The sequence below is a fragment of the Miscanthus floridulus genome, chromosome 11, assembly GCF_019320115.1.
Source record: "Miscanthus floridulus cultivar M001 chromosome 11, ASM1932011v1, whole genome shotgun sequence".
Classification (NCBI taxonomy): domain Eukaryota; kingdom Viridiplantae; phylum Streptophyta; class Magnoliopsida; order Poales; family Poaceae; genus Miscanthus; species Miscanthus floridulus.
This window is the reverse complement of record NC_089590.1, coordinates 80,185,575-80,196,140: the sequence shown is the minus strand read 5'-3', so window position 1 is coordinate 80,196,140 and position 10,566 is coordinate 80,185,575. Positions and strand designations below refer to the sequence as shown.

Below are 10,566 nucleotides of genomic sequence, written 5' to 3'. Positions count from 1 at the left end.
AGTGAAAAGACAGGACACAATAATGGACGACTCAGGCGAGAGGAAGCAGTACTCGAAGACGGGCATATTCGGAAGAATATACCAGCACAGTACAACCCGTGAACAAAAGGCATTTACACTCAACCACCACCATACAACTACATCTGACAACAGCAGACTATCAAAGAATACGCCAAAACCACACATCCGAGTTCTTCCTGAACAAATCAACACGGATATACGCTCGGGGGCTCGGCCAACATCATAGCTTAATCAACACTGAGCTAGGGAGCTCGACCTTCATTTTCAACTACTCTCGGAGGCTCGGAACCAAAGACAAAGGATCAAGAATACAAGAAACTCAAGACTACAACGACGACACATCAAGACTCTTCATCCGACTTCTCTAAAGAGAAGAACTCGGAGAAAGCACGGGGCTGCGGGATACATAGCCCCAGAATTTTTGCACCCACCCAAAAAGAACCCAGACATAAGCTCGGAGGCTGCTTGCCGCGAAACTACTCGGAGGATGGTTTAATCCAAGACTAAAGGGCCGCTTCGGAAAGGTGCCGCAAAACTACTCGGATGATGACATAATCCAAGTCTCGGGGACTACTTCAGAACACAAATTTTCAAACAACATAAAGGATCAAGACCCTCCAACTTTTTGTTCTAAATAGCAAGAGGCTCGGGGGCTACACTCCTCAACGCGGACCACTTCAAGACATTACGACAAAAAGAACCCGGAACAAGCCATGTTCGAGTTCTTTTTGATAAAATTTCAACGAACAATTAGAGCAACTTCAAAACAAGATCCTCCAGCTCCTTGTTCCAAATAGCAAGAGGCTCGGGGGCTACAACCAGATGGATGTATTTTTTCTTCAAAAAGCACTCACCACCCAAAGATCCCAAGAAGCGCTACAAGGTTTCACTCCAGAAAACACTCGGATGACATTTTATTCCTACTCAACAAAATTTGAAGGAGCAAAGCGAGATTTTCAGAGCTCAACCATGAAGTGCTCGGGGGCTTGTCGATGCGGGACCCACAGGATACCCCGCAAGGGAGAGAGAAGATCTAGTCCAACCAGGATTCTTCCCTTATAATCGTAGTAGTAGAACTATTAGGTAAATCCTATTAGGAAATCTCATTGTAAACCGACTAGGACTTTGGCCTCCTGACTATATAAAGGAGGGTATGGCTCCTGAAAGAAGGACAATGGTACAATACAACATATCACAATCAATCCAACGCAAAGGCTAACGCCGACTGGACGTAAGGCTATTACTCGATCTACGATCGAGGGCCTGAACCAGGATAAATCGACTGTCTCTTGCGTTAACCATCGAGTTTAGCATACGCCGAAGCCCGAACATACTGCCCCGGGGACCCCCGTGGCAGGCTATCGGTGGTCAAACATCGACAGTGGCCTCACGTTGTCCACGTATTGTATCCACCACATTCGATACCTCCCCCTCAAGTAGCCACTCAGAACTATCTTCTCCCGTTCCATCTCGTATCTCCCGATCCTCCATGTCTCCGAGAAATCACAGTGCGCCATCGCTGCCTCCTTCCTCCATCCAAGTCGACCACGCCGCCTCCTCCCTCAGCTTGCGCAGCGCCTCCACCGCCTCTTCCCCAACCCCAGCGCCGCCGGGATGCCTCACCGTCATGGAGCCGCCGCGCGCTGCCCCTGCTGATGGCCGTTGGGCGCACGTGCCGGGGCGCCTCAGGTCGTCCCCGACCAAGCCAAGGGCAACCACGAGCGCGCTCGGTGCAAGTGTTTTATAATGGTTTTAAGTATTTTTGAGGCGTCTCTGCAAGTGTTTTAGACTCATGTTTCAAGTGTTTCATCTGTCTTTAGACGTATGTTGTAATTGTTGCATCTAGATGTTTTAAAAGTGGATTGAATGTTGCATCTCTTTCTTCGTTTTCTGCTGCCTCGCCTCGGTGTCTCTTTTTGCACCCGGTGCCGGCAGGTGATGTTCAGGGCTGGTGACGTCCGGGGCGTTCGGAGCTGCGCGGGCCCGTGTGAGGGGCGCAAAACTGAGTGTAGCCGTGGATGTCGTCCAGACACTATCAGTACCGTTAACTGAAGGGCCACTCCTCCCAAACATGGTTCCAGAAGGCCGCAGCAAATGGGCAGAGACCAGAGAGCAACCAAACAACCCATATAAATCAGCCCGGAGCGATCTAACTTGTTGGACCATGGCTAAATCTTAGCCGGGCTCGGGAATTAGCGACACAACAATCTATCACTGGCGAAGTGTAGAGGTTGGCGGAAGGACCGGACCGGCGGGTGGACGCGTCACGTGCGGGCTTGGATGTGGATTGGGAAAAAGACCTGCGTGCATGACTAGGCCGGTCCTCTGAACAAGCCGAAAAAGGCCGGATACATGGGCTGGGAGTTTTCGCTTGGCCTACTTCCTGCCCAGCCCAGAACACAGCCAACATATAAGATGGGGGTCAAATGGTCAAACCAGCGACCACTACAAGCTACAGCAGCTACGAATAGATGGGGTAAAATGGTCACGCTGAAGCACGTGCACGTAGGTTGGTTCCAGCTCCATATAAGACCATAATCGATGGCTCTTATGCTATGGTACTGTTGCGGTGTTGCCTCAGCCCTCAGGTAAAGGCAACGCATTGTGTTGACTAGCGACCTCAAACGTTTGGCCAGAAGCAACTCTTTCTTGCCGCCGGTCAGCAGATGCAGCGAGACCCATTAACTGCCAAGAAGAACACTTAAACAAAAATACATACACAATCCAACGCATGCATCGCTGATGATGGGACGACTCGTACTCCTCCGAGTTTTATCAGCAGGCACTACCAAGCTAAAAAAAGCTAGCGCCGTCTCTTCTCGACCACTGGTTTTTGCAGGCCCTAATAAAAGCGAACGGTGAGATCGGTTAGCTTTTTTTTTTGCTAAACTTTGTTCCAAAGCCACAAGCTTCCAGATTAGTGATTGCGCAGAGGCATTTTATTAGGTCTGATCTTCCACTTTGTAGCGGCGCGCGCTGATCTGTCGACTCTGTACTGATATATGGCCAAGAAAGCACAGGATAACCGCCAGAGCAGCTTCATCCAATCACCGGCATGCATATAATCGGGGGCATCATCAGTCTTCTCCGTCTGAAACCTAAAGACGGCAGGATAAGTGACGCGCGCTCCAACTGTTCGGTCGTGTACTTGCAATTACTAAAAGGAGAACGACACGTCACGCAGAAGCAGTCGAACCGCCCGAACTATTGTTTAGCTTATAATTCGTATTTTTTTTATCAACACATAGTATTTTTCTCTCACAATAAATTAGTCAATAGTATTTTCAACCATGACTTATCAGTCAAGCGAATGGGACAGTAGTATTTGCTTCTATACTCTTTCGTGACATCGTTGTGGCTGCTAAACTGGTTATAGTACGTTCATGATGAAATCAAGCAAACGCGTTTGGTAAAGCTAGCGAGCCAGCAGCCTAGCACCCGTTTGAGCATCTGAAGCAGCCTGTCAACTGACGGTGGATCCAGCTGATTCAAATTCTGATGGACTGACTCACGCCCTGTTTGGTTCCATGGGTTAGAGCTAGTTTGGGTTAGTTGGAGCTCAACTAGTCCTAAAGTAGCTAAACAGAAGGACTAAAGTGGGTTATTTACAACTAGCCCACCCTAAAAAAACTATCCCCCAAAGAGGTGATTTATTTGAGCTAGTTGGGGCTATTTGAGGTGAGGTCCACTGTTTTCTCTCTACTTTCACCCGCACCAATAATTTGGAAAACATATTTATTATCATTTTAACCCTTATATCTAAACATCTCTTAGGCTAGAGTTAGTTCAGGGCTAGTCCTGAGCTACAAACTAACTCTAACCTCTAGCTGTGCTAGAGTATCCAAACAGGGCCTCAGTCTAATAAATAAACTAAATAAAAGTTGTACTACTACTACTTGTATCAAGTGGAATATCCATGGCGATTTCTGGAGTGTTCGGCTGAGCTACAAGTCTGTTTATTTGGCTTTTTTTTTTAGCTAAAACAATATTTTTATCTCATAGCATCTCAGCATAAACAGTATTTTCCGACGAAAATTCGTACCAGCATGGACAGTCGTGGATTTTTAGACACAGCACACAGGACACGTACTGCTGGTAGAATAAATTCAAGTCGCGGTCAGTCTCCAAAATCCCAGCCAGATCTTAAAACTTGTGCGCGGCTGGCACGAGCACGTGATGCCGCCAACGACAAGCCACGATGTCAAACGCCTGGACGGGGGCCACGCTGGGCCGCCGTGACCGTACCCATACCTCGCTGGGCTGCAGCGTCGATCGATGCCCCTGCAAGGAACCCAAGCGCCGCGCCGCGCCAGCTACCGGCAGCATGTTCGGCTGGCTTTATACGAAATCAGTAGTAAATAATTCATGATCTTTTACGATGAAATGAACGTGTCTTTGATAGGCGGGGCCCCCACGAAGTCACGAGTCACATCGCCAAAAGCCCAAAACTCTTTTTCTTTTTTGGAAAACCAAAGCCCAAAAACTCTCACAAGCGGAGAAGAAAACAATGCACGAAGGCGTGCCTGCAAAAACATGTGGGCGAGGATTTCCCACTGACTTCTAGTGCAGCCCATGGAGGCACGGAGGCCGGAGCTCGTGGCCAGGGATCAAAGACCCGTTGCTCTCACTCTCCAGAGCAAAGAGAAGAGAGCAATACAAGACGGTTTCCCTGCTGTGTGCTTGTCTAGTAGGGAGTCACGTAGTCCGGCGGTGAGGCGAAAGGACCGGTGTTTCGGCCTGGGGCCTCGGCATCGTGGTGGTGGCTTTGACGTGTCAAAAAGCGAAGTGGCGGCGGGCCAGCCGACAGCGCCAGTCCCCCGCCTCCCTGCGCTTTTCTACTCTTATCCATCCGACCATTCGAGCCGAGCAGGCGCGACGGCGGACGGCCCGGCGCGTCCTGGCGACCCAATTTTAGAAGCCAAGCAAAGTCAAAGCACCAAAGCGGAAGTGGATAGGATAAGATTTCGGAGGAAAATCTAAGGCCCCAGATATTTCTGTCGAGATATTTCTGCCATGGCTGCTCCGGCGAGGCCGCGCTCGGAGAAGCCGCCATGGCCGCCCGCCGCGCCATCCGTGGCCCCGAGCCGAGGAGCACCGGCCGCAGCGCGAGGAGCCCTACGCCGGGGCCACGCCGAGGAGCACCGACCGCCACGCGAGGAGCCCTATGCCGGGGAGTAAAGCACCGCCCCTGCTCGCACGCCCCTCCTCCGTCTTTTCTTCTCCCCTGCGAAGCCTCCACGCGACCGGCGGCGCTCCGCTGCGCCCGCCCGCGGCTCTCCGACGAGCTCTTCGCTGCGGCCACCCCCGCGCGCCCCTCCCCTGCGAGGCCACGCGACCGTCGCCGGCGAGCCGCCTCGGCCACCGCGCGCCCGCCCAACGCCCCGCAGAACCGGCAGGAGGAGGAAGAAGACTGGGAATTTTTTTTTCCGACACTGACAAGTGGACCTATCCCAAGGGCAAAACAGGCAATTCCAACTAAAATGTCGTTGCGTGAATCTGAAGCTAATGTTACCCAAACGGTTTTCTGTTGGATCCGACATCCACGAGTGGAGCTTAGTGAATCCTAATCCAGATCCAGTTTTCGAGAGGTGTTATATACTACTATATATAGTTTGCAAGATATTTTTGCCAATCTAATATCCAAGATATTTGAAGCGTGTGTGCATATAAATAGGGGAAGTTTGGCCTTCGCTTTTGCCGAGCTTTATCGTCGATCAAACAGCCAAACCGCGTCTCTAGTCTCGACACGATGACACATATCCACGAGCCACCGCAGGCGCGGCACACCAAAGGCGACGACGGGAAGGCAAGCCAGCCGACCGGCCGGGCCGGACCGATAGGAACACCGAGCACCCCCACCCCTGTCGTGCGACCCCACGACAGCGCATGGGAGCTGCGGTGGTGGACGAGCAGCTGCAGCTGGAGGCGACGCAACCCGACCGGCGGAGCAGCGACGGCCACAAGAATCGAGCGGCGCCCGGGCGTCCTCCGCTCCGGGCCCCACGAAGCCTGTAAAGGCGGATAGATTATTCATCCGGTCCCATTGGCGGCGTGAGGACGGACGGAAAAGCGCGCACGGAAAAGAGACACCAGCGGAAAAATCCTGTCCGACGTGGCGCCCTGGCCTGTGGCCTCGACCCTTTTTCTCCCCCGTCTCCCCCCTCTCGCTGCACCATCCAGCCTCCATTTCGTTTCTTGCCTCATTGCCTGCCTCCTCTCTTCTCCTCCCCTCCCGCTTCATGACCGGCAGCTCTCGGAAGGGTGTTCAGCAGCCGGTGGCTTGGTCTCGGTGGTACATGCTCTCGCCTTCTTCTGCTTCCTGCTGCTGCTACTTGATTCGTGCTCGTGGTGAAGAGCCGGGGGTTGAGGTGCTGTCAGACTCGGCGATTCAGAAATCTGGAGATGGCTCGTTTTCAGGTAACTAACTACTACTTTCTTCATCTGTCGTCATTCTTCCCGATCGTTTTGGTTTGTTTGGGGTAAAGCATGTTCTTGGAAATCTGTTACTTTCCTGGCATATGTATGCTCCCAAAAGTAAGGCTGCTGAGTTTTTTTGCTGAGAAAATCCTGAATTCCTGTCTGTTCCTGAAGGCGATGAACGATCAAAGGCCTGCTGCAGATCACGTTGGCCATGGAAACTTCATGGATCATCTGAAGAACACTCTGAACTCCGGTGACATGGACTTGCCAGGAGGAGCGCGAGCCCCTAAGGTACACCTAAAACTTCTCTTGCGATCTGCAGAGCAGCTTTAGCACCGAATTCCAAATCTAATGAAGCTGGAGATGTCTTCCTCTCACCAAGGTCACACTTTTGGCACTTGCCGTTTAGGCACGCAAGCCATACACGATATCCAAGCAGAGGGAGAAATGGACCGAGGACGAGCACAAGCTCTTCTTGGAGGCTCTGCAGCAGCACGGCCGTGCCTGGCGCCGTATACAAGGTGAGAAGAGTTCCTCTGCGCCTGTCACCCTTCTTTATTTATGGTCATGTGCTACAAACTTTGTTACCAGAACTGCACAGAACCTGGCTGATGACCTGTACAATCTGCAGAGCACATAGGCAGCAAGACTGCCGTGCAAATCAGGAGCCACGCGCAGAAGTTCTTCTCCAAGGTCTCGTTGCCTCTTGCATAGAAAAAAAAAACCCCCATCAAATCCCCTCTGCCTGAAAATTCCATGGATTGTGTTGCTTGCAAGGTGATGTAAGTCAGCTCAATCATGGACAGCAGATGCTATCCATGCTGTGCCATCCAAGATGTGCTTCTGATTGCTTTTTGCTTTGCACGCTGCAGGTCATCCGAGAATCCTCTGGGGATAGCAACAGCGTAGCTGCTCCACCGCAAATTCAGATTCCGCCGCCACGGCCAAAGAGGAGGCCAACACACCCATACCCGCGCAAGCTGGGTAATTCAGTCGGCAAGGATGCCTCTGCAATCAAACAGCTTCAGAAGCCCCCGTTGCAGACACAGTCCCTGTCTGAGCAGGAGAATTGCTCACCGAAATCTGTGTTATCCACAGCACAGATTGACTCCGAGACCCTGCAAACTGAAGGTAGTGGATCACCAGCTTCCTCGGTTTACATGGAGGACAAATGCCTCACACCAAGCACATCAGTAGCACTTTCCAAGGTACTGAACATTGTTACAGCCATAATATACCTTGCAAAGCATATGTTCTTTCATTCCTAAGAATATTAGGCATCCAACTAAAGTCCATAATTCCTCACCATATATATCAGCACACTAGAGGTTCCCGAATTATAGGTGGTACGGAATTGCAAATTCGTTTCCTTTGAGAACTGCATCTAGTGGCACAGTTGGTAACACCTAAATTCTGAGTTCTAACAAACGCCTTAAATATGCTGCAGGATGCCACCACTTCCAATGATGCGGCATGTGAAATACCTGAAGGTCCAATTCTTAGGCTATTTGGCAAGAGGGTTGTGGTTAATAATTTAGATCAGCAGCCAAGCTCCAATACTGGGAGCCTACAACATGTGGCAGACATGGAACTGGATGCTTCAGATGAGACACCAACTAGTGGAACTGGGAAGTTGTCTTCCCAAGTTACAGAAGAAGCAAAGACATGGTGCCCATGGCTGACCGGTACACAGCAGTTTATGTACTATCTTCCTCAAGGGGAGGTGTTCTCTATGCACTCTGCTTGCCAATTCCTCAACTACGGTAATGGAAGCATATCTTACACAGTGTTGAACGCACAGACAGTTACCTCAAATAAGCAGCAGAACCAACCATCTCAAGCTGTAGACTGCAAGGTCACGAGGGCAGAAGGATCATGGACGGAGTCGAACACAACCTCCAGCAGTGTGGCTGAAACAACTAAGAATTCAGATTCTATAGAATGCACGAAAGTAAACAACGATGAAGGCAAAGTGATACCTGTTCCAGGTTCAAGGAAATGTGCGAGCACAGTTCCACCCTGCCTTCGAGGTTTTGTACCATACAAGAAGTGCACAGCTCAAAGCAAGATGCTGCAGTCAGAGGAAACTGGGGAGGAGGCAGATAGAGACATGACAAGGCTGTGCCTGTAAAATTTTGGGCCCTCGCCACCGCTACTCTGGATATTTTTGCTGATATTCAATACGTATGACTAGTACAGTACATCAGTACTGATGTTTTGTAGGATGACCATTCTGGCGTTCTGCTGTTACTTATGAGAGGCAGATCGAAACTGGTGAAGCAGCCTTCCACAAATGGAGGTGACTGACTGACTGTGGTTCCTGTCTGCCATTGTATAGTTCAAGACTAATGTTTCCATTTTCCTCTCGGAGTGTTTGTAATTTTCCCCCCGGCGGTGGAGGTTATGGTTGTCATGCAGCAAGTAATATAATAGTTGTAGTAGGAGACCATATTTGTATGGCCTGTATATGTAAATTACAAATGTTGTTTTGTGAAACAATGAAATGGCAGCTACACGACCGAATGCTGCTAAGGTTTCTTCAGTTACTCTATTGACATATGAACTTCACGCGAGCTTTGCCTGCATCAGTGTGTCTCATCAGGGACTTTGCCAAAACCTACAATCAAGTTTTTGAACAATGTTCAGTACCTTAAAAGTTGTAACACTGGTGGTGCAGTACAATCTAGTTTTTGAACAATGATCAGTACCTTAAAAATCGTAACACTGGTGATGCAGTACGGCCGTGCTACAGAAATCTGCAATGAATGAATTTAGTTTACACACAGAGTTTAAGTAATATAGAAAGACTTGTCAGGTTCATCGAACAAGCGTCAAGGAAACTGGATGACATTTCGCTTGGCACCTGGCCACGATCCTTCAGGGTCCATGCCTTTGTTTCGCAACCTCAACAAAGATTACTCTGCCATCCAGGAACTGCAGAACATAGAGTGTGAGCTACAAACAAAGCCTACAAGTTATCTGAACATCTGACGATCAACAGATTATCACACAAGCATCTGACGATCTGAACATCTTTCACCTTCCCGTGCATTCCTTCCATGGCGCCCCTGGCTTCCTCCTCCTCGGTGTAAGAAAGCAAAGCGAAACCTCTCGGTCGCTTTGCTACTCTATCCATCACGAGACAAACTGGAGTAGCAAGCATGAAGCAAATCTGAATAATTCTGAATCAAAACGGGTGCAGTTTCTCATCACATTACTCATCTCGGACTGTCACCTTCCGTAAGGTCACCAAACTTCTCGAACGCGTCCCGGAGGCTCTGTTCAGTGGTGCGGAACGAAAGACCTGTTCGAGGAAGGGAACCGTCAGAACGTGTGCTTTAAGATTTCGGCCTTGGAGATTTCGAATTTCGTCAGGAAATCGTTGGCTGAAAGACCTAAAATGCACGGAATAGGATTACCAAATCTAGGAGCCATGTGAGTGCGCTTAGATCGGGGCGCCTAACATAGGATTACCAAATCTAGGAGCGAAGTGAGTGCGCTGAGATCGGGGCGCCTACCGCTGACGTACAGCCTGGTGGCGGCGTCATGGGAGGCACTCGGCTGCTGGAGGCAGGCCGTGGCAGTGGACGCGCGCTGCTGGTTGCGGACCCCAACGGAGGCGGCGGCTGGACGATGCGTGGGCGAGGGCGAGGGGCATGCCACGATAGTGAAGCTGAAGCTTCTGGAAGCAGCGATCGTGAGGGCAAAGCCGGCGTGAGCGCTCGCCATTGTCGGTGGTGTGGAGTCTCGGAAGGATAAGCCTTGCCTTCTATTCGGGCGGAGAGAGTTTGAACTGTTTTCAGTTGGATGCTTTCTCCGTCAGAATATGAACCCTGACAACTATTAGCCTTATGTCTGAAACCATTGTTACAACTTTAGTTGCCCTGAAGAATCAAGGGAAACAACTAACACTGAACAAATTCTACTTTCTACCAGGAAATTACAACTGATACTAGTTCAATTCAGCACTGCATTTTTTTTAGGAAACATTCAGCAATGCATTGTTCATCAGACTAGATCATGGTAACTGAATCAGGAGGAAATGGAGAAGACAGGGGGCATCCAGCCGTCATTCACTGAATCTTATCTGTACAATCGTATCTACAGTAAGTTAAACTGCCTATT

The 10,566-nt window shown here is 50.1% G+C and overlaps 2 protein-coding genes across 5 annotated transcripts; one reads left to right on the top strand and one right to left on the bottom strand.

The window, feature by feature from the left end:
- The first annotated feature begins 4,728 nt into the window (after nucleotides 1-4,728).
- Nucleotides 4,729-8,987, top strand: LOC136491335 (protein REVEILLE 2-like). The gene is made up of 6 exons (XM_066487604.1): nucleotides 4,729-6,438; nucleotides 6,613-6,732; nucleotides 6,851-6,962; nucleotides 7,073-7,134; nucleotides 7,314-7,649; nucleotides 7,889-8,987. The coding sequence occupies exons 1-6, from the start codon at nucleotides 6,424-6,426 to the stop codon at nucleotides 8,570-8,572; spliced, it is 1,329 nt and encodes a 442-aa protein (XP_066343701.1). The 5' UTR covers nucleotides 4,729-6,423; the 3' UTR covers nucleotides 8,573-8,987.
- Nucleotides 8,947-10,192, bottom strand: LOC136491336 (organelle RRM domain-containing protein 6, chloroplastic-like). Of its 4 annotated transcripts, XR_010768025.1 has the most exons (6): nucleotides 9,960-10,192; nucleotides 9,677-9,745; nucleotides 9,482-9,588; nucleotides 9,305-9,375; nucleotides 9,150-9,197; nucleotides 8,975-9,058 (listed from the first exon to the last, which is right to left on the bottom strand). XR_010768025.1 is itself a non-coding variant. In XM_066487606.1 (4 exons), the coding sequence occupies exons 1-4, from the start codon at nucleotides 10,168-10,170 to the stop codon at nucleotides 9,319-9,321; spliced, it is 444 nt and encodes a 147-aa protein (XP_066343703.1). In that variant the 5' UTR covers nucleotides 10,171-10,192; the 3' UTR covers nucleotides 9,128-9,318. The 4 variants fall into 4 exon arrangements, 2 of the variants coding, with proteins under 2 accessions (XP_066343703.1, XP_066343702.1); XR_010768024.1 differs by having other exon boundaries at nucleotides 8,947-9,058; nucleotides 9,150-9,588; XM_066487606.1 differs by lacking the exon at nucleotides 8,975-9,058 and having other exon boundaries at nucleotides 9,128-9,375.
- Between the last annotated feature and the right edge of the window lie 374 nt (nucleotides 10,193-10,566).